Below are 23,875 nucleotides of genomic sequence, written 5' to 3'. Positions count from 1 at the left end.
CTCCTCAATCACAACGGCACTGTCAATAGTCGGCCCCCAATCAGCCACATCCTGCTGCCGCCGTGCATATAAGCACGTCCCCTGTGGAACACCCTGCTGCCTCCCGAACTGCCTCAAAACTCGGGTAACCAAAAACCGCTCAATAACGAATGGGGTCCTCCCAATCAAATGCCTCGTCATAAACACAAAAGGCATCTCTATACCATCCTCGGCCCATACCTCGCAGCCTGTGTACGGTCTCCAGATGACCGTATCTATGTCATCAAAAACTCTCCTCCAGTGCTCTAGTTTGCCCAGCTTACGCTGGACAACTAGGCCTCTATAACCATATGCATAAGCTGCCCCCACGGGCCTATCCCTGTCTGCCAGTGGCCTCGCTGCTGGAATGTGCTCCCAGCACCATACCTGTAAGAGTGTCACCCCTGCTGATAAACTCCCATATCCAAGGTATACTACCTCGTGCAGGCTCCTGTAAAGGTGGGCCAGCATCACTGACCCCCATGCAAATCTCCGGCCCTGTGTGACCATCTGCTCCAGAACCAGCCCCCATCCCACTGAAAATCCCTTTGACCTGCGATCAGGACAAAGGAAACCTCCAATAAATCCTGCCAATACAGATGGCAGCGGTGCATAATCCAGATCCAGGAACTCCTGCCACGGGATCTCATACCCACAGACGCTCTCATCCTGAAAAATCCGGCGCAGTGCCTCTGTGCCGCCCTCCTCTGTCTGCTCATAGGGCAATATAGCCCCTACCATAGGAATACGCAGGATACGATAGCAATCCTCTGGTGTCACGGTCATCTCCCCAGTAGCAAAATGGAAGGTGTTCGTGTCACTATGCCACCTCTCTGCCAGTGCTGTCAAGAGTCCCCGGTTCACAGTGAACCGCGGCATATCCAAAAGTGAGGTCAATCCACACCTCTCAATAATATCTAAGTCTGCCTGTGACAGACGTGGTATCAGTGTCCATGGTCTCGGGAATCTCTCCCTCGACTGCACGATCCCCAATCGCTCCTATCAACAAACAAAACATATCCAATATCAGATTCCACATCAATAAAAAGATATCAAAATACAACTCACATCAAATACATGAAACAAATTTGCTCATCTACATCAAGTTCAAAAACCTATCATTTCATATCAACTTGTAAAACAACTCAAGTTCTCAAAAACCATATCAAAACTTGTAAAACAACTCAAGTACCACAATCACAAACTTGTAAAACAACTCAAGTTTCCCACCCATATCAAAACTTGTAAAACAACTCAAGTTTCCAACCCATATCGGCTTGTAAAACAACTCAGGCTTTCATATGCATTTTGAACGTAAAACAGATAACACAAATAAATCATGTTCTGATCCCCACAAATAGCTTGATATCTATACATAACTTGGAAACATTCACATCAAAACAAGTTATACAAATGCTCATATTGCATACATGCATCAAAAACACGACAGACACGAAAAAACACCACATTTTAGATCGACCACAACACAAATTTTTCCTGGATGCGCTAAAAATGACCCACGCGCTAGGCTGTTCGTCCTACGCGCTAACCTCTTTGTCTTATGCGCTAGATTCAATCCATGCGCCACGCTGCCTTTCCTAAGCGCTAATCTATTTACCCTATGCGCTAGACTATGTCTATGCACTATTAATTTCCTCCATTGCGCTACCTAAACTAACCTATGCGCTAGACTCTGTCTACGCGCTAATATATCCTCCCTAGGCGCTCGCCTTTTCATTCTATGCGCTAGAAACACTCTGTGCGCTAATCTAATCTTCCTAAGCGCTACCTGTTAAACCTAATGCGCTAGGTTATGATCATGCGCTAACCCTCCGGCTTCCTGCGAACTTCTATGCATCCTATGCGCTAGGTCAAAGTAATGCGCTATCCTGTTTCCCTGAAGCGCTAACATTGGCTTTACATGCGCTGTTTTCCGTCTATGCGCTAACCGAGAAATCCTATGCGCTACCAAATATTTTCGGACGCGACCCCTAAATTTGACCCCTATGCGCTAGTTTGCATTGCGTATGCGCTACTGTTTAACTTAGACGCGCTAAACCGCAACGCCCGAACTTAAAAATTCAAAAAACACCTAAAATCGACAAAATCAAAAATCAAAAAAGGGTCAAAAATGTTGACTTACTGGTGGTCCATACGCCGCAGGTCTCCGATATCTCCGAACGCGCTCGAAACGGTGTCTGTGGTAAGGAATCGGCATTTTCTCTCCAGAGCAAATTCTCTTCTCTTCAAAGTCAACAAGCACAAATGAATTCAAATTAAGCCCTTTTCCCCTTTTATAGGAGGAAAATACAATTAGGGTTAATTAACTGGGCCTGTAATACGGTCGCGGTCTCCCCCTACACCAAAACACTTGTAATTTATCGGGAGATGAATCAATTTACACACTAACTACACACATGAAATCCTACACATCATACGAACGTCATCAATTTAAATCAAAAATTTTTCCAAACAAAAAAAATTGATTCATCTCCCGAGGGGGCATCACATCAAACATCGAATCTGGGGCATCAAATCAAATCTGGGGCACGACTGGCAAATCAAAAGAGCGACACAAAAATTGCATTTGATCATAAAATCACAAAAACACATCATTTTCTTTGAATTAACATGTGCACACACGTCACTTCAAAGAGGGGCAAAATGTAGACGTATAAAAATGACCATATTCCTAAAATGAATATTTTATGTTCATTTCCCTATTTAATTAAATCCAATTTAATTAAATTATCCACATTCTTCTATTTAATTAAGTAAATCACTTGATTAAATTCACTATACTATTTAATGAATAAATCATTTTATTCAATTAAATCCCCCTAGCCATTTTTAATTAAATTCAAATTTAATTAAATAGTTATCCTAAATTGAATAAATCATATTTATTTAGTTTCTCCAAATTGCAACCAAATTGAATGAAAATCAAATAATTCAATTTAATCCTATAATTCCCCATCCACTTGCAAAATCCCAAACCCCTTCCTAACCCCTTCTAGAATCTTCTAATCGATTCTAATTAACCTAACCCTCCTCTAAACTTTGTCACATCCCTAAGCAAAGGGAGGTCACTTCTCAAATGGCCCAAAGTCTTGGATAACCATTGAAGGTTTTCAACCTTCAACCACCAAAAACCCCAAAGTCTTTGAAAACCATTGAAGGCTTCCAACCTTCAACCACTTAATCCCCAAAGTCTCCAATAACCATTAATGGTTATTTCAAACCCTCCCACATGGTTAAAACATTTGTTTTGACTCAACCTCTATCCAACCCAAGGGTCTCATCAGGTCATTAATGCTTTGACCATGATTATCTCTTAATCATTTACACAAAGGTTTATCTTTGGATTAGATCCTAATTCAGTGGGTAAACCTAACTTAGACTTGACCCTTAGCCTTTAGATAACCATGAGGTCTCCTCAAGCCTTTAATGCCTCCAACCTCTTCTCTCAACCCAATCCTATGTTGACACTTGTCATCATTTCATTGATGCCAATTGTGCACATGGATCCCCAACTTTCAAACTTGGCCCTTGATTAAACCATTCGATCCTGACCATCCATTGCCCTGTTTGTGCTATAAATAGAGCTCTCATTCCTCCATTCTTAACAACTATCTTTCAAATTTGAAGCATCACACTTATGCTCAAATTGTTTCAAGCTTTCATTTTATATGCTCCTCATTTAGCCTCTTTTAGATCAGAATTAATCATGAATATGCATGCTAAAGTAGTTTATTTATCATTTTAGTTCCATCATAGAGTAAATATAGTATGCTAGGATAATCTTCATACTAACCTCGTCATCTTACCATTTAGTTTGTTGCATTTCTAGCATTTCATTTAGCTTATAACACATCTCATGCTAAAATCAATTAAAAATCTCTCTCGTTCTCATATTTGCCATCCCTAAGCTATTTCTCTCGTTCTCATATTTGCCATCCCTAAGCTATTTTGCTCAGTAATCTGAGAGCAAAACATTGGTTTGAGGGACATTGTGAGATAGAGAACCATGGGACCCTCCTTGGGAAGCTGAGTAACGCATCGTTACTCCATAGCTTGCATCAAGAAGTCCTGTGTGTGTGTGTGTGGATTGGTATTTATCATAAATTTTCACATATTTAGTTTTATTAATCCATTTTTCCCACATACACATCCCAATCAACATATGAAAACAATATCCATATACTCTATATGGATCAACTGATAACTCAGTATAAGCATTTCTAGCTTTTCATTGTTAGTTTTAAATCAAGCAGAAATACATGACAATCAACAATAAAATAGAGAAAACAAAACAAAAATGAAAACATAACAATGCATAACATGAAGTTTAACGTGGTTCACCATTAAGTGACTACATCCACCCGAAAGCAGGGAAAATTCTTATTAACCAATATCATCTTATTAACCAATATCAATTCTACAGTACATACACAACTACTGCATTCAGTCACTGTTGGGCTTCATATTCCTCAACATTCATGACATTACAAACATCTCAAATTTTTTTGGCATTTATATATTGGATATGATGGCGGTTTGCAGGAGTTTGCAGGGGATCGCGCAGCTCTCAACGGGAGAGAACGCACGTCTCCAGAAGCAGCTGCAGAGCATCAAAGCAGAGTTCCCGACGGTAGCTTGAACCTGGCAAAATGCATTTGGAAAGCCATGCAATGCGGTGTCGTGCATGCAAACCTTGTGTGGAAGCAAATACTGTAAACACGTTTTCTGGTGCAGATTTTTAAGGAGGGAAAATATAGTTGTTCAAAACTACTGAATGATGTGTCCTCTTGCCTGAGTATTCATATCTCCCGGACATATCTGCTCCAGGGTCGATTTCAGGTGATATACATCCTGCTTCAGGATATTCCAGTTCCTCTAGCCAACCGAGATAAGTGTTGAGCCCTTGCATTCATATGGTGAACATGCTATGGTGTTTGCATTCACCCCCTCAAAATAGTAGGGGTTTTCCATGCGCTTGGAATAAGACAGACTAAGTTAAGAGAATTGAAATTGTACACAATCTGTGAGGAAGTCGGGTGCCCTAATTTGGCATAACACAGTTCTTGGGAGGCTGCAATGATGCATATCCAAGCTTTGCAACTCTCGATGACGTCTTTGTAGTTCAATCCCATTATCGGTTATGAACCTCCGGTATGCCAAAGTCAATTACAAGCTCCAATAATAGAGCAATTGCAGAGTTCATGGGAATAATATTCAATAGATCACCAGCCAAGGCCCATGAAATGAAATTTGTTGGAACACACAGAAGATACACAAAGAATGGAAGAAGAATCTGCATCACAAAGAAAACCCAAGCACTCAATTTCTGTGTTTGCTTCAGTTTCAAGCGGCATTCTACCTGCAGTTGGAAGCTCGCCTGATATACATTCTACTCATTTTCGCAAATGGATCATCCCACCTTATCATCGCCATTATGGGTAAATATATTTTCCAAAATTTCTTAGATCTATAAGAAATCACACATCTTTGTAATTCTCTTGGGACTGAAAAATATTAATGAGGCTGCTCCATCCACAACCAACCAGTCTTCCCAAATCAGCTGTTGGGCTGACAGCAAAAATCTTTCAATTTCATTAAAAAGTGAATTTGTGTGATTGAAAAGCTTTAACATGTGCAGGGATTGCAATAAAATTGGTGAATCAGTATGTTTTTTGTTCCAGATTCCAAAAGTCTCTTTTCTGCAAGCTTCTAAGAACTTCTGTTCCTTCAAATCAAATATGCCATAAAAATGCAGATCTTGGAACTATTTGTACTAGTTAAAAATATGCTTTATATCAAATTCTAGTTGTGATATACAGGTGGTGGCAGAATTGGCTGATTGTATTGGTAGTGTATACAGCGTGGGTTTCACCATTTGAGTTTGCATTTAGGAAGGTTAACAAGGGTCCACTGTTTTATGTCGATAATATTGTTAATGCCTTCTTTGCCATCGACATCGTCGTCACCTTCTTTGTGGCTTACCTCGACATGACAACATACTTGCTTGTCGAAGATTTCAAGAAAATTGCACTTCAGTAAATAACCTTTCTCAAATCTTGTTTAATCTTTATCATAGATCTCTCAAACTAAGAGATGCAATCTATTATTTTCTTACCCTGGTTTTATGATTGTGGTATGTTGAGGCAGATATGTTTGCAGAGGGTTTATATTGGATTTGGCCTCAACAATTCCATTTCAGATAATTTATCTTGCTTTCACAGAAAATGGAAATGCAAACAATGAGATATTTATTTTTCTTAATATGTTGCGCCTGTGGCGATTAAGAAGAATTAGCGAGCTCTTCACCAAGTGGGTTTTCTTGAATCCCTTTGTACTTAAAAAATAAGTTATTATCCTTCAATTTCATACTCTACAAATCCCTTTCATTTTTCCATATACCATGTAAAATGATTTAATATAGCTCCGAAAACAATTGTCATCAATGTTGGGATTAACTGATCTATGGAAATTGTGTTCTCTTCTAACAAAACATTTATATACAACAATAATTATATTTCAGGCTTGAAAAGGATATCCGGTTCAACTATTTTTGGACGAGGATTGTAAAGCTCATTTCTGTAAGTCTCTATGGCAAATATTAAATTTTGCACCAGAACAAGTTAATTGTAAATATACTGATTTTCTTAGAACTCAAGTAATTGCAGGTTACATTATTTGTTGTACACAGTGCTGCTTGTTTTTACTATTGGCTTGCAGCACATTACTCAAATAGGGGAAACACCTGGCTTGAGAGCACTATCCCTAATTTTAAAGAAAAAAGTATATGGAGGGGATATGTGGCTTCCATATATTGGGCAATTACCACTGTAACAACTATTGGGTATGGAGATCTACACGCATTCAACACTAGAGAAAAACTGTTTACTATATTTTACTTGTTCTTCAATATGGGTTTCACAGCCTACTTGATAGGAAATATGACTACCCTTCTTGTACATAGCGCAATGAAGACGTTTATGTTTGTAAGCAACGTTTACCCTAAATTTTATGTAGGGTTTTGTTTTCTGTTAAACCTTTCTTTCCTTTTGAATTTAGATTTATGCTTTGTTGAGCATTTTGATAGAGGGATACAATTGATGAGGCTTCAAAATATGCTGCAAAACCCCCTTTACCAGAATGGATAAAGCTGCAAATGATGGCACAGCTGCAGCTCAACTTCAAGACAAGAGAACTTCAGCAGGACACTTTGGCAGGCCTACCTAAAGCCCTCCGTTCTAACATCTATCACCATCTCTTTCTACCAACCGTTGAAAACACTTACATATTCAAAGGAGTTTCAAGAAATATGCTTTTGCAATTTGTGAGTTTTCTCTACAATGCCACACATGATTTTTCATAGCAGTATTCCTAATACAAATTTTGTATTCACTTAATTTTATATTTAATTCTGATTACTGAACTTTTGTATAATATGTATTTTTTTGGTTTTGTTTAGAATGCAATTAAAAAATTCTATTCAATCCATTATCTTTTATAATTATTTGTAGACTTAATAGAAAATTAAATGATTAAAGCTGAATAACTTCGTAGAGATCATCTTTTCATGCCTGAAGGTTGCAGAGATGAAAGGAGAATACTTTCCACCAAATGTAGATATCATTTTAAAGAATCAGATTCCTGGGGATTTTTACATAATTGTTTCTGGAACAGTGGTATGTAAAACATTTAAACTCTTTTCTACATTTCTACATTTCTACATTTAGCAATCTATTACTAGAACAGTTCCTATCATATCCATCTCAACACTTTTAACATCGACATTAAACTCTCAACTGTCTATTTACAAAATATATTCACACATGCAAATGGAAGCAAACAGGTGAGAGGGCAAGCATTACCCATTGCTTTAAGTTTGCAGATAGTTCATTAATTGAACTGAAAGCGATTCATTCATTACATTTATTTTCCTAGTGCAAAGATCTACTTAACAATCTTTTTAACTCTTTTACAGTTTCTAGAAAAAGAAGGAACTCCAAATTTGGTTGGGGAGAATGCTTTACTTTTGGATATCCCACAACCTTTTACAGTAAGAACTACCAAACTTAACCAGCTTCTTCGATTGGGTCCCCCAATGATCCAAATTGTTTAATATCTAATCTTTGGAAAGTAGTCTTGGAGTTCCCATATATTAACTTTAAAACTCATCCAGATCATTGAAAAAAAGATTATGATATCTCCTGACAGTCTTAAAAGCTTCACAGAATCATTCAAATGAAATAATGTTTAGTTAAAATATGTTATTTGAGCCAAGTCCCTATGCCTTTAGGTGCTCTATGCTCATGGGTTATGCCTTCATCATTACTCCTTTATCTATCACTGTGATTGCAAAAGTTGATTGGGTGCTTTTATGCTTTTGATCATTAATTGTCATTGGAGGTCTTTCATTTGCTTCCCCTACTTTTTGTAGGAGCTTTACAAAGTTTTACCTCAAGTGGAAGGAAGAGAATCACATTGTTAGTAATGGAGTTAATGCAAAGCTCTGTTAACTAAGTCTATCAAATTTATCCCTATTTGTCTGTAATTATGCTTGTGTAAGGAATGACAGAGTAATTATATGGTTTTGAATAAATGGAATGATAGAAAGTAGGATGGGGATGGCCAGAATCTTCCAATCCAAACAGTTCAAAATAATTATTTCAATTGACACAAACGAAGCAGCATCTAACTTACAAATCTATGCATACAGCAAACACAAACAAAAACTTCTGGCAGGAACTTCGCTGCTTGCAGCCCTTGTTACTTTAAATGAATTTAGTTTTATTGAAAAATAATTAGAAAAGATTTATTTCATTAAATTATTTGATTTCCTTATCTGTTTTCCTATGCTCTATAAATAGGACTCAGATTTTAATACCAACACTTTATACATATCATAGTGCTTCTGCCAATTTTTCGAAACAGTAATGATCAATCACAAAATAATTTATACCATATTATCCTCTTTATATACTCATTTCCATTCAATTCACCACATAAAATTATTTTACTAGTCACCCATTTCATGGCTTACAAACAACAAAGGTTTCTACAAAACCTGGACTAAAATTTTAAGTACTTCAACAAACAAAAACATCCTGCCAGTACTTGGGCAGGAGCTCTGCAGCCTTGATTTTTTAACATTTTTAATGATAGTAAGAGAGTGCCCTTTAATGTAACTTTTCCCTAATTTCTTGTCGAACCCCAGACTTAACCTTGTTAACAGCATCTTTCTGATTATCATGAGTAAATTGTGTGCTGCTGTAATAAATGGCGTACAGAAGCAACTCACACGCTGCAAAACCAGCTCCCAATCCGTTTGGAAGCTGCATGCATACATTTTAACACTCAGCATGATAACAAAATAGAAATAGCAGATGGAAAAATATTGATAATATTTATACATACCACAAGATTTATGTCAAAGTGTATGGATCCATAAGCAATCCAAATTAATCCATTGGCAAGCACGGTAAGTGACAGGTAGGGATTTATATATTTCACACTCTTCTCTTGAATAACTGCTCTCTGAATAAAAAATACGGAATCATTTATCAGTGCTGATGACTAATTTTTCAGCATGAAGAAAGAAAAAAATGCTGCCTGCTTACCATGACATTCAATGGAGAGGAGCACATTAACACACTAAAGAAAATGCAAATGGCCCCTACAATCGTGTATCGCTCTGTGTGAGTATGAAATATCAAAGGAGAGGAAAGTGCAACAGCCGCCAAAAACAATGTTATCAGAACAATCACCACCACATTGCTCATCTGTAATACAAACAGAAGATGAATCATCCACTTTGCATGAAACTGACCTTCACTGAAAAATTATATCACAGAAACCTACAAAATACTCACCCTTGTCTCTTTATCTTTGCAATATTTCAAAAAGATGGTGATATACATTATCTGTATGCTCAGACCTATGCCATTTATGATAGACACAAGTATGTTATTCGGTTTTACAGTAGGCAAACCGTACAAAACCCACAGTGCACAATTCAGAATGCTCATAAAATAGGGAAACCCTGAATAGTCTCTCGTGTTTCTCCATTTGCAGATCTCGTAGATTATTGATCTACATCATTTAAGAAAAAACAAAACATAAAAAACAATTACTTTTATAAAATCTCTAAAAAAGCCGAATGTACTGCAGTAAAAAAACACTCTAAGATCTAATGCAAATCTATCACAGAAAATTTTAAAAAATTCAAAAAACAAAGCTTACGCTGGAGAGAGAAATATAAAAAACGAAATCACACTCCCTGCAAGGAACAAAATTCTAGTCACAAATTGTTATTACCACAAAAAAAATCAGAAGTAGAAAAACTTCCCAATCACAAATTCTAAATGTTGGCGATTTACCTATGATACCAAGAACAGTACGAATTGTGTCTTCAATCTCCATTTCTTCCAAGTAAATTCAAAATCCTAAATTCCCTCAAGTTCAAAGTTTAAAGCATAAAATTAATGATTTCTGTTGTGTGTTAAACAGATAGCTTTAAAAAGAATTCAATAAAATGATTTGTCTTCTGTTTTAAATAGATATCATTCAAAACGAAGGCAAGAAACGGACAGCTAGCTATGTTACAGCTAAAAAATTGCAGACTTTTTTAGGCTTTTTCCTACCGACTGCGTCCAGCATCGCTCAGTTAACAATTAGTTTTTTTTTTCATATTTGAATTAAAAAAGGAAATGCATGATCTTTACTGGATAGCGCTAGACATGCATTGGTCTTTAATGGATAGCGCTTGACATGCATTGGTCTTTAATGGATAGCGCTTGACATGCATTGGTTTTCATTCTCTAATTAACAGAACTGTTTCCATTTGTTTGAATAGAAAAGTTTCTTTTTAATTGATTATCATTTTAATTTGAAAACTAATGCTAATGGATCATTTTTTAAAATAAAAATAAATAATGGTCGGTGATGAATTAATTTTGGCAGAGACGTTACACTTCTCATGTCACCGGCCAAGAATTAATTGTGGAGAGCGTTACAATTTACACTTGCAGGTGAAATATTTTAACTTCATGTCTAATACTCTTTATGTTATATTGATTTAGTTTCTGTCAAGACAGATAGTATTTCATTCATTCAATTTTGACTTTCAAATTAATTTAATCAATCATATAAGATAATTGAAATTTTTAGACAAAAATCTTATAGTCTATTTTTTCATTTTTATTTTAAATGATTTAAAATGTTATTTTTCTTCTTTTCCACTGATTAGAATAAGGGAAAAAAATCTTTTTTTCTAATTTTTTTTTACAAATTTATGTGCTACATAAAAATTATTACTATTTAAAAAATAAAAATAAAATGACATTAGTGACATCACTTGTACCTTAATTTATTTATAATAACTACCCCTTCCTTTGTTTATTACTATTAATGAAAAAAGTTACCTATACTTTCTAGACATATATATGAATAATAAAAAATCATAATGTGCTTGAGGTTGCCCGTAAATAATAATATGTTTTAATTAAACCCATAATGTTACACCTTGACAAGTAATTAATAGCAATTGCATCAAACCCATAATGTTACACCTTGACAAGTAATTAATAGCAATTGCATCTTGGTGTGCAATGGGTATGCTGAAAAGATATAGAAAGTCAATTAGGTAAAAATTTAGTGTTTTTTTTTAATATATTTGTGTTGTACATAAGTCCAATTGATCGGGATAGATATAAGGGTAGAGAGGGAAAGATAGATAGATTGTGAGATATAGATGAAGGGAGAGATAAAAGGAAAGATATAGGGGATGAGAGAGATGGAGATATTATTAGATAGGGAAGAACAAATATGAAGGGATGTGAGAGAGAGAGAACATGTAGAGATATAAAAGGGGAGATATAAAAGGGGAGAAAGAGAGGGAGAGGAGAGATAGAGATATATGGCAAATAGAAAGTGAGATATATATATATATATATATATAGAGAGAGAGAGAGAGAGAGAGAGGGAGAGGGAGAGGGAGAGGGAGAGGAGGATATATATATATATATATATATATATATATATATATATATATATATATATATATATATAGAGAGAGAGAGAGAGAGAGAGAGAGAGAGAGAGAGAGAGAGAGAGAGAGAGAGAGAGAGAGAGATAAAAGTGATACTTAAAAAGAGGTAGAGATAGGAGAGAGATATAGTGATATGAAGGTAGAGGTAAAAAACTATAAATAGAAAGAGATATAAGAGCAAGAGGAAGATAGAGATATAAATAAGGAGAGAAATTTACTATTACAATAGAGAAGTTAAATTACATTATATTGGTGGGAAATGCACATGGTGCATGGAAAGGGCACTAAGAGTTAAGTGTATTATGACAAAAATATATGACTTAATAGAGAGAAATTATGCAGTTAAAAAATGTGCAATATCCTTTAACAAATAAGATTGATTATCTATTTCAATTCTTAAGAAATGAGAGGAACTTAGGTGAATAGCCTTATGAACAAGACTCCTAGTAGTCAATAAATGCTTTTAAATGCAATAAATACTCTCTAAATTGTAAGGGATCACCTATGCAATAGAATTAACAATATTAGGTTCCCACTCCTAAAGTTGTATTGGTTAATAAATCTTTAGAAAGATAAGGCTCTTTGTTGTTATTTGTGACATAATTTAAGGTTATCCCTATATTCAAAAACTAAAAAATAATATCTGAGAAGAATCAAATGTTAATTTTAAAAAATGGATCAATTTAATCTAGTTTACAAGAAGGTGTTAATCATGCTTGATATTATTTTTGGAGTAGATTGTGTGAGTGTTATCCTAAAAGTTGATGTATAAAAAACTCACATGATCTAATTCAAAACAACAATGGATGGATCATAAAGTGTGATCTGAATTGTTGATGTAAAAATAATTCACATAATCTAATCCAAAAACAACAATGATCAAAATTACGGATTATGAAAATAAAATATCATTAGGGTTTAACCAATTAATTTATTTTATTCAAATTACTACGAATTAAATGGGCACTTCTCGATGTCCTGTTGAAGCCACTTAACAAACAACATTATACATTTATGCAAAAGTCTCTATGTATATAGAACTTTTCCGGCCCTTAAAAAAGTGAAAAGAGACTATTATTTTTCTCATGTCCTTTTCTTCTACATTGCAATGTTCGACTATTGGTTTACTCTCCCTTTTCCTCTAGACTATGTTGTTAGATTAGGGAGGTGATGAATTCATATAAAGATAACATGATAAGATTAAAAAAGAATTTGATTGTTTTTATCTTTGATATATTCAATCAAAGATGAGTGATGAATCAAGCTAAAGCATATCTGAGACAAAAAAAGGAGTTCACAATTGTTAGGATTATGATCCTTTGTAATTGTTACAACGGTGATTCTAAAGAAAGGATCAATTTAATCTAGTTTGCAAGAAGGTGATAATCATACTTGATATTTTTTTTGGATTAGATTGTGTGATAATCATGAAATTTGGCCGTTTAGATTGTAGAAGTGTAGGGCATAGACCCAATAGATAGAATTTGAACTTTTGCGTTAATCAAGCTCGAGAAAGTTTGGAAGAATAAATCATCAGATGAGTTAGAGAAAGAAGTTTAAATCAAGGAAAGATCTCTCCCCTCAAGATAATACTGTAGCTAAGGCAATCAGAGGAATTGGATGAAGAGGTACTAAAAGATTGCATCTTGGAATTGGAAGTGCTTTCTTTTTTCAACTTTGAATGTGTTGACTAATTAAGTGTACTAATTGAAGAAACCCTATAGATCAATCCTCTGAACAAAACACCAACAAACGGACGAATGAAAAATAGCGAATATTCAACAGTGTTGATTGTTTTCATTGTGTTGCATCCTCTAACAAACAATCTGCACCATCTATCCCCAAAGTCAACCTCTCGACTTCAGATAGGGAACGCCTTCGGCGTAATTATCAGTGCATTCGAAGGACTTAGTAAAAATATTAATATATAAATCTTTTAAATTTTTCTTTTATTCAATATTAAGTTTTTTTAAAGCAATGAAATTAGGGAAGGCGGGGCCCTTTGGGAGTTTATGCATATATTAAAGCCTTATTTTATGATTAATTGTATTGAATTATTGAAAATAAATATAATGGTTTTTTTAGGAGTTTAGGCATATATTAAAGCCTTATTTTATGATTAATTGTATTGAATATTGAAAATAAATATAATGGTTTTTTTCCCTATTTTATATAAGATAAATATAGTAAGTAATGATTAGATTGTTTTAAATTAAATAATTGAGTTGATAAATATTATACAATTATAGAAATTGATTAGAGGGGTAAAGTATTTAGTTTAGTTTCTAATATAAATATGTTTTGTTGTTATAGATATTTAATGATTCAACTTTGATCCTTATTATATAATTTAAAAAGGACAAATTCTAATAGATTGATAAATGGTTTATGTTTTGTTTCGATTTTATCTTGTATTTACAAATTTAATCTACACATATGCTTTTGATCCATTTATATTGCATTGACCCTAGTTTATGGCCTTAAAATTTGCACTCTTGCTCTTTTGAAATTCATTTGCCATTTCCATTTAAAAATGACAATTATTAAGAACATCACTAGAATTTATTTGATTATGAGAGAAAGGTAACTAACTTCTCACCATTTAATACACTTTTCACCCTTACAATTATCCATCCAAAACCTAAATGAAAACAACAATATGTTAGAGTAAAAAATAATAATTATACGATAAAATATACACATTATGATCGAGATGATGAAATTTTTTTCTTTTCAAATTATATTTCTATTTAAGTATTAAATTGAACAACACATTTGTCCTCCTACAATGTGGCACAAAAGGATATGCTTTTTTTATGAAGATATTCTTCTCTTTTTAAAGTTAATTTTCCACATCTTTATTAAACTAATTTTACTGGAACTTATAATTTTAATTGTATTTTAATATTTGATAAATTAATTTAATAATTTATTTTTAATTGTATTTTTTTCATTTAAATAATTTTAATATATGAAACATAATATTATAAATTTAATAATATTTCTATTATATTAATTTTACATTAAATTATTTTTATATATAATTTTTCTAAAAATTGTTTTTTATTGTATTGACATAGATGTCTTAAATATATTTACACCAAGAGGCAGATTAGGCTAAGAAGTGCATTTGTCCATCAACGTAATTGAAATAATAATATATTTTGACATTAGTAAATTAGTAATTATTTAATATTATATAATTATTTTTAATTTTAAAAATATTTTATTATGAAACTTAAAAATAGTTTCTATTTTTCTATATTTATTTAAAAACTTGTGATAATATTTAAAATTTAAGATTTATAAAAATATTATTAGTAAATTAGTAATTATAAGTTGATTATAATTTAATATTAATATGTATGATTGTATAAAATTTAAAATAACTAAAATGAAATTGAATTAATTAAATAATATATTTTATTTATCTTCTTTTAGTTTAATTTTTAGTTCAACTTATAGTTAGTCCAATAAACCTATAATTTATAAAAATTGTAATTTTTTTTCTATTAACCAATCAACTTATACATGAAAATTGAATTTTTTTCTGATTAATTAATAAAATTGTGCTAAGCTAATTAAAATTCAAGTATTGTTTAAGAATTAAAAAATTAAAGTAAATAACTCAAATTAAGTTAAATAGCTTAAATTAAATTAAATAATTTAAATTAAATCAAATTAAGTAACTTAAATGAATTAAATCAAATAACTTAAATGAATTAAATCAAATAACTTAAATGAATTAAATCAAATAACTAAAATTAAATTTGTAAAATTAAAATCTTTATTCATATAAAAAGTCAACTATACACTAGATAAGATTTTTATACATGAATTTAAAACTTTACTCAATTTAGTTTTCTAAATTTTTTTAATAAGATTTTCTTAAATATGAATTTAGAAACTTATCATAATATATTAAATTTAAGACTTTGACATTTATTATTATTAAATTTGTAATTATTAACTAATTCCTAATTATATATATATATATATATATATATATATATATATATATATATATATATATATATATATATATATATATATATATATATATATATATATATATATATATATATATATATATATATATATATATGATTGCATTTATTTTATCAAAATTGCAAGTTTTCTTTATTTATACTTGAAGTTTTTCTTATTAATATTACTCTCAACTAGAAGAAAAGTATTAAGTTTTAAATTCTAAGTTTTAAGTTTTCCTTAATTAAAAATAAACAATTGGGATAGACATTGCATGTATTCCTTTACTTAATTAAGATATAAATCTTATGAAAAAATGTAGGTTTCCTTTCGCAATAAAACAAAAATCATTTAAGTATATGTCCATTTGAATGTCAACAAATTCGTCAAATAAAAAAGGATTATCTATGTCATTTAAATTATTTTATTTAAATTCAAGTTTTACTTTAAAATTGGTATTAAAATATTATCATATTTAAAACTAGCAATCGCACTTTGGTGTGCAATGGGTACGCCAAAAAGGTGTGGAAGGTCAATTAGAGAAAATTTTGGTGTATTTTGTATACATTTGTTTAGTGAACAAGTTCAATTGGTAGTTCATTTAAAAATTGATGTTGTTTGTGCAACCAAGGTCTTAATCAAGAAGTGATAGCTTAAAATGAACTATGCATCTTGTTATAGGGATTCAAACATGATTTAAAAAAGAAAGATAGAGATAATGAGATATAGATAGAGAGGGAGAGGAAGAGATGGGAAGATAGAGTGAGAGGGAGCAAGAGAGAGATAAAGGAGGTAATAGAGAGAAGAAGAGAGAGGGAGGAGAGATAGAGATAGAGATAGAGAGGGAGAGGGAGAAACAAGGAATGTGCGTGAAAGTGTGAGAGATATTGAGATAGATATGGGGAGGAGTAACAAGGAGTGTGTGAACAAGATTTAGAGAGATAAATAGATAAAGGATGGAGAAATAAAGAGATATAGAGAGGAGAGAGAGGGAGAGGTATAGATAGGGAGATATAAGGATAGAAAGAGGTAGTGTGTGTGTGTGTGTGTGTGTGTGTGTGTGTGTGTGTGTGTGTGTGTGTGTGTGTGTGTGTGAGAGAGAGAGAGAGAGAGAGAGAGAGAGAGAGAGAGAGAGAGAGAGAGAGAGAGAGAGATGCACGAAGGGGTAAGGAGATAGAGGTAGGGGAGAGAGATGGAGAAAAATGTGGAGATGGAGAGAGATAGAGAGGAAGAAGAAGAGGGTAAACAAATAGATAGAGAGAGATGGAGAGATAAATTAAATGTATTATATAAATTAAAAGAAAAATTCAAGATATAACTTTTCTAGAATAAATTAAAATTGAAGTAAAATAAATAATTATAAATTAAATTAACTCTAGTAATTTTTAATTATTATTTGTATTTTCATAAAAAAGATAAATAATTAAAAATAAATTTCAAACTTAAATCTAAAATAATGTCCAAGGGGTTGAGCTTAGTTGGTTAAAACATTGAGTTCTCAATGTGGAGACCCAAGTTCAACTCCCATGAGGGACACCTTTGTGTAGAATTCTAAGTTGTGACTCTTGGTCTTCCATTGGTTGTATTTGTCTCATTGTTTAAAGTGGATTTCTAAGTTGTGACCCTTGGTCTTCCAATTGTTGTTTCTAGTTTGGTGCTCGAAAGGTATTTGTAATAAGTTTGTAACGTGGATGCTCAAATGAGCAAAAAATGAGCTTTGTGATTCTATGATACTTAATACAAAAAAAAAAATCTAAAATAATAATAAAAAATAGAATAAACTAAATCTAAAGTCAAAATATACGAAAATCCAAATATTAGTAAAAATAATAATTTAAATTTTTTATACAAAATAATTAATATTTTAAATTGAAATATAATTAAATAAAAATTAAACTATTTTTTAAAATTTATTAGATCTAAAATATTTTTCTATTAAGCATAAGGAGAATAAAAAAAGTACAATAGAGTTCAAAAGGAAGTCCCTCAGGGAGGATTAACCTCCGACTGCCGCCAAAAAAATCAGAGTAACAGAATATACAGCTCAATACATAAAGGTACTTGATAACCAACTAGTGAAGAATATCATAAAAATCATCGACCCAGGCAGTCCAGCCTTGGGGGCCTTCCATCCAGATTATATTCTTATGCGCTTGAACCTGAGACAGCAAGGAGAGCTCTTCCATCCTGGGATTTGCATTTTTCCTGATTTCTTTCCTGAGCTTGTCACAAGCTTGGTCAAAGGCGTGAAGATCTTCCAACGTTCTCCGCCAAAGGTATCCATTTTTCAGCTCATAGTAGTAGAAGGACGTGTGACCAGTCTTGAGAAATCTTTCCAACTTCTTTCTCTCTATCATCATGGTGACTTGAACCTGCAGAAAGATTTTAAAATATGTGAGTTTCCTGAAAAACTCAATAAGAGCCCTTGGCTTACCTTGGTACTTCTCTTCGTTCCTGCATTTCCATATCTGCCAAAGAATGTTAGAGGACAGTATATTCCAAAAAAGATTCGAATCTTTAGGAAGACCAGATATATAACCAATAATCATGTCAAGAATGCTCACAGTAATAGGATAGATAACACCAAACATACTCCAAATTTCTTTAGCAAATAAACAATCGAAAAGAATATGTCTCCCAGTTTCTGGGAGTCTACAAATGCTACACAAGTCAGAATCAGAATTAAAGCTTTTAACAGGAAGCTTATCAAGCAGAACAAGCCATTTAAAACAGTTAATTTTTGGCTCAATAGGACTTCTCCATAAATACTGAAACAACTTATTCCACATCTTAGTATCAAAGGAAGAATACCAGATAGAGTTCACATGAACAATAATATCATTAGTTTGATTAATAACAGAGTAGATGTTCTTGGCCTTGAGGCTAGCCATAACAACTCCCCCCGACCACTTGCAATTAAGATGTCTAAGAGAATCAACATGGCATAAAGACGGGAGATCTCTAGCAGCTTGAAGGATCATATTGTAAGTTTTCTTCTGAGAGTCAGGAATGTCATATTTGGTCTTAATGGTATCCCACGAGGGGAGGAGACCATCCTCAAACAAATCCACAAATTGACTTATCCCTTTTTTAGCCCAGGATCTGGCAGAGCATCCTTGGGATAAAGCAAGGGGCTTCCCATTGATGACCAAATTCCACCAAATAGATCTTTCTCCGTGGAGTTGATCATTGAAGTAATAGTCCTTGTTGGAGATATGATCCCTAACATGTTCCCAGGCCTTCCATATTGATTTGAAGACCACAGAACCTTGCACAGCAACAGGGAAATTACCTAAAAGAAGATCACTGAAAGGGAGGTTTTTCCAAGACTTAGCTTTCTTAGGAAAGCCTCTCTCAATGTTATGCCTGACAAGCACTTTCCAAGGGCTGTTACCCTCCAAGGAATGAAAGATCCATTTGGCGGAAAGGGCAATACCCTAGGATTTCAGGTCTTTAAGCCCAAGCCCCCCAAGGATCTTGTCAGCATGGCACCAGGCCCATTTAACAGCATGCTGCTTTTTGTTTCCTTTACCATCAGACCAGAGAAAGGTTCTGATGGCACTTTGAATTTCTTGAATCTAATAATTACTGAACAACCAAGCTGAAGAATAATAAATACTGTAAGAAGACAAAATTTTCTGACAGACTTGAATCCTGCCAGCCAAAGAAAGAGTTCTATTATGCCATTTATTAAGCTTATTGAGAATCTTCTCTTTAATCCAGAGCCACATATTCTTAAGGGTAGGCTCCACAGAAAAGGGGATACCAAGATATTTGACAGTTTTGTTAGGGCCTCCCCATTGAAATCCGGAATTAACAAACCACTCAGGGGGTGCTCGTCCCAACCAAGACAAATTGACTTGGCATGAGAAATACGAGCACCGGAAGCAGAACAGAAAACATCAAGCTTTCCTTGCAGATTTTTAAAATTATTTTTAGTAAGCTCAAAAAACAGAGCCGTATCATCAGCAAACTGGCAATTAATAAGCTCTTCATCGTTGGGAAGAAATATACCTCTGACCTCGAGGGACAAGGAGGAGTCTCTGAGGATATAGTACAGGGCTTCAGAGGCTATGACAAAAAGGGCAGGGGCCAGAGGGCAACCCTGCCTGATAGATCTACCGAGCGGAAATGAGGGGGAAAGAACTCCATTAACTTCAATATGCGCAGAGGCGTCCTTAAGAAGAGTTTGAACAGCAAGACAAAAATAAGGAGGAAAGCCAAATGCTTCCAACATCATCAGAATAAATTTCCATTCGACTTTGTCATAGGCCTTCTCAAAATCAAGAAGCAACATGGCAGTGTTCTGGTGAGAATTTTTAGCCCAGTCCATGGCTTCCCAGCTGGTGATAAGATTCTCCAGTATGTACCTGCCCTTAATAAAACCAGTTTGGGAGGGACCAATGAACTTAGGCAGGATATCGACTAATCTAAGAGCAAGAATCTTCGCAAGAACTTTATAGGAGACATTAAGCAAGGTTATAGGTCTCCAGTTTTTGATAAGAGCCTTGTTGCCATCTTTTGGAAGCAGTTTGATAATACCTTGATTAATATCTGGGCCAAGAGAGCCATTAGAAATGGCCTCATTATAAAGATCAAGAAGGTCCTTACTAATCCAGCTTAGATTAGACTTATAAAATTCCACCGGAAAACCGTCCGGGCCTGGGGCTTTGTCGTTGCTAAGGGCTTTAACCGCAGCCTCAACCTCAACAATGGAGATGGATTTAGATAAATTAGAGATATCTTTAGAATCAAGCTTGCCAGGAATTAAAGCTTTACACTTATCCCTACAGACTTCAGCCTCCAACGAATCTTCCGAAGAGAACAGGATTTTGTAAAAGTCAGCAAAGGCATTAGAGATAGCATAAGGATCGGAAACATCCTGATTGTCTATTGAGAGCTTATCTATAGCTTCTTTACAATGTTTGTGCTTAAGAAGGTTAAAGAAAAATTTTGACCCTCTGTCTCCAACTTGGAGCCAATGAGCCCTGGATCTAATCTTAGCACCCCTAATCTTAATTTGCTGGTGGATTCTAAGGGCGTCTTTAGCAACCATAACATGAGATAACCGATCGAGGTCAGCAGGATTGTCCTGAATGTTACTCTCAGCAATTTGTAGATTGGTATTTAACTGTTTTTCAACAAATCTGTAATCCTTGGCCCTTTTTTGGCCGATAGTTTGAAGGAGATTCTTCCAGGTAGAGATATTACACAACCATCTTTCCAGGTTAGAACAATGTCGAAGGTTATATTTATTAATACCACTAACGATCTGGATAGCAGCCAGGACATCATTGTCCAAAAGAAGACTGGAATTAAGGATGAATTTATAATCCCTAACTTTAGGAGTAGCAGGGGCAGTGATGAATTTAACACAAGCAAAAATAGGGTGATGATCCGAAAGAGTAGTAGCAAAAGTCTTAACAATGCAATCTGAATCAAAGGGAATAAAGGAAAAGGAGTGCTTATTAGCATAAAAATGGTCAAGCCTAGAATATATTCTGGATTGACCCTGTTGAAAATTGCACCAAGTGTGCCAGAGACCACGGTGGATAGATTTATTACCAGCTAGGGGGTCAAAAAGGTTCTTAGTATTAATAAATCTATTCCAATGCATACATTCATTATCTTTCCAGTGAAACGGGATGCCTCCAAACTTATCCTCTTGCGACTCAACCATGTTGAAGTCTCCCCCAAAGAGCCAAGGGATATCAGGGAGAGTACTTAACCAATCCCACAGGGTGCTTCTTTCTCTGGGGTCATTAGAAGCGTAGATGGAACAAATGCCAAAGGTATGATTGTCATGTTCAATAATACACCACACGGCTCTCTAACACGAGGAGCAACCATGCTGGGAAATATATTTTTCCCATTTTGGGTTAATCAAGATAGCAACTCCCCCTCTACCTCTATCATGTTTAGTGAAAAATTTAACAGCATCTTTCCATATAAAGTTAAGATTAGAATCTAGCATAAAGCCAGTAGCCTTAATCTCTTGCAACATAAAGAAATCAATGGATTGAAAAGAAGAAGCCACACGCTTGATAACAAACTTTCTGTCGGGGGACTCAAGCCCCCTAATATTCCAGGATAAGCAATTCATAAGGAAACCTTGTTAGAGTTTAGATACGCCTCAATATCACAATTAACATTAGAAGAATCAATGTCCATGGATGGCATAGCAGCTGGAACAGCCGCCAAGGTACCTACAGGAATAACCTCTAGAATGTACTCATCTTCTATCTCCTTAAAGGCTTTCTGAGGGGGTCTTTTAACCGTATTATTAGGTGCGGAATACTTGTCAACAGCCATAATCTGCGAGTTATTAGTGTTTAAGACAAGGTCACCAGATAGTTCTTCCTAGCGGCTTTCGATGGGCTTAGATCCTTGATGGATAGTGGTGACCGACCTGTTAATGGAATCAGAGGCCACTATTTTCTGCCGTGAGCCATGATAAGCTTTACATTTTTTCTTTTCCTGAACAATGATAAAACCATCATCAGAATTGAGATCAATGCCTGAATATCCAGCGGGAATAATTTGCGAGCTGAAATGAGGTTGGGCAACACTACCAGTAGGATTAGGTGGGTCTTTGGGGGGCATGTTGGCAGTAGCAGAGGGATTAGGAGAAATACTGGGATTGAGACTCTTCGAAACAGAGGAAGGGTTAGGAGAGGACGCGACCTTCACACCAGTAGGGCTAGTGTCATTATTTGGAGGAGGAACCTTAGCATTAGCGGGGCTCACATTTTTATCAGGCGGGTTGACGTGCGCAACACTAGGGCTATTCACCAACTTTCTCTTTAAAACAGGGCAATCCCTTCTACGGTGTCCTTCCTTTCGACAGAGGAAGCACGCATTGAGGCCACCCAAAACTTCCAAAGGGTAAACAAAGGATTCATTCAAAATATCAACACAGATTGTTTCCGGAATCTCTTTACCCGACAGGAGGGAAATTAATATCCTTGCGTCCATGTGAGGGACCAATCTCGTAGACTCATCCATTCGGATGGTCTTTCCTAGTGGCTCCATTAACTGAGGAAGGAACCGCCATAAAAAAGGCGGAACATTCTTCACCAAAATCCATCTAGGCGCTGCCAACGCAAGCACTTCCTCATGAACAACATCCGCCGACCAGGCTAATGCCCTAAAAGAAGTCGAACCAACTGACCAATATTGTCTTTTTAAAACTTCTTTTTGGGCATCAGAATTGACAAAGAAAATAACATATAGACCTTTTTGTAACTGCCTACAAAAAGAAATATGAAACCCTAGTTTATTGTTCCAGAAATTATGAAACCAATCATCCATGAATTTCCTCGGAGGACATTTGTCCACATCAGTAACTGAAAAGAAAATTGCCGTGTTGCTCAACCTAGTTTTTTCCTTAAGAATTTCATTAAGCATATTAGAATTGGGAGCAATAGAGAAGGACGCAGGGGAAGCCGAAGGGTTCTTACCTTTCTCGGCCTCTTCATTTGACCTAGGGCAGACGGGATCAAACCTGGCCTTAGCGTTAATTTCAACAGTGTGAGCCACTGCCTCAAAGAATGACTTCGGACGCGAGGTAGATGGTAATAAATTGGAGCCACCGCCATAGTCGCCTTGAGGACTGTCGAGTACCGTCCGTCTGCAGGAGGAATTAATGTCATTCATAACTTCATCGCACACCGCCTCCTGCAAATTACCTTGGCTAGGGGTGTCCAGCTGGCTACAACCGCCACCTGGGTCACCAGGGGGTGACGCCACCATCGCGGCGCCGGAAACTAACAACTCTGCTGTTTTTCGCTCACCGAAAAACTCTGCCGAACT

The 23,875-nt window shown here is 34.7% G+C and overlaps 3 protein-coding genes across 5 annotated transcripts; 1 reads left to right on the top strand and 2 right to left on the bottom strand.

Moving 5' to 3' along the window:
- Positions 1 to 4,665: 4,665 nt before the first annotated feature.
- On the top strand, positions 4,666 to 8,264 carry LOC131075214 (potassium channel KAT2). 3 transcript variants are annotated; one of them, XM_058012045.2, is made up of 7 exons: positions 4,669 to 5,477; positions 5,859 to 6,074; positions 6,187 to 6,348; positions 6,560 to 6,617; positions 6,705 to 7,022; positions 7,176 to 7,360; positions 7,614 to 7,880. In XM_058012045.2, exons 1-6 carry the CDS (start codon positions 5,320 to 5,322, stop codon positions 7,182 to 7,184), a joined length of 921 nt encoding a protein of 306 aa, XP_057868028.1. In that variant the 5' UTR covers positions 4,669 to 5,319; the 3' UTR covers positions 7,185 to 7,360; positions 7,614 to 7,880. The 3 variants fall into 3 exon arrangements, with proteins under 3 accessions (XP_059070023.1, XP_059070022.1, XP_057868028.1); XM_059214040.1 differs by having other exon boundaries at positions 4,666 to 5,477; positions 6,705 to 7,360; positions 7,591 to 8,264; XM_059214039.1 differs by having other exon boundaries at positions 4,666 to 5,477; positions 6,705 to 7,360; positions 7,614 to 7,882.
- Positions 8,265 to 9,002: 738 nt separating this feature from the next.
- On the bottom strand, positions 9,003 to 10,678 carry LOC131075184 (putative bidirectional sugar transporter SWEET7d). The gene is made up of 6 exons (XM_058012012.2): positions 10,407 to 10,678; positions 10,270 to 10,306; positions 9,900 to 10,119; positions 9,648 to 9,809; positions 9,445 to 9,564; positions 9,003 to 9,362 (listed from the first exon to the last, which is right to left on the bottom strand). The coding sequence occupies exons 1-6, from the start codon at positions 10,447 to 10,449 to the stop codon at positions 9,207 to 9,209; spliced, it is 738 nt and encodes a 245-aa protein (XP_057867995.1). The 5' UTR covers positions 10,450 to 10,678; the 3' UTR covers positions 9,003 to 9,206.
- A 7,457-nt stretch (positions 10,679 to 18,135) lies between these two features.
- On the bottom strand, positions 18,136 to 22,375 carry LOC131859829 (uncharacterized). The gene is made up of 3 exons (XM_059213984.1): positions 22,175 to 22,375; positions 19,556 to 21,335; positions 18,136 to 19,331 (listed from the first exon to the last, which is right to left on the bottom strand). Exons 1-3 carry the CDS (start codon positions 22,373 to 22,375, stop codon positions 18,136 to 18,138), a joined length of 3,177 nt encoding a protein of 1,058 aa, XP_059069967.1.
- Positions 22,376 to 23,875: the final 1,500 nt, after the last annotated feature.

The sequence above is a fragment of the Cryptomeria japonica genome, chromosome 11 (assembly GCF_030272615.1).
Source record: "Cryptomeria japonica chromosome 11, Sugi_1.0, whole genome shotgun sequence".
Classification (NCBI taxonomy): Eukaryota; Viridiplantae; Streptophyta; class Pinopsida; order Cupressales; family Cupressaceae; genus Cryptomeria; species Cryptomeria japonica.
The sequence above is the reverse complement of the archived record's forward strand: the minus strand, read 5'-3'. Positions and strand labels throughout refer to the sequence as shown.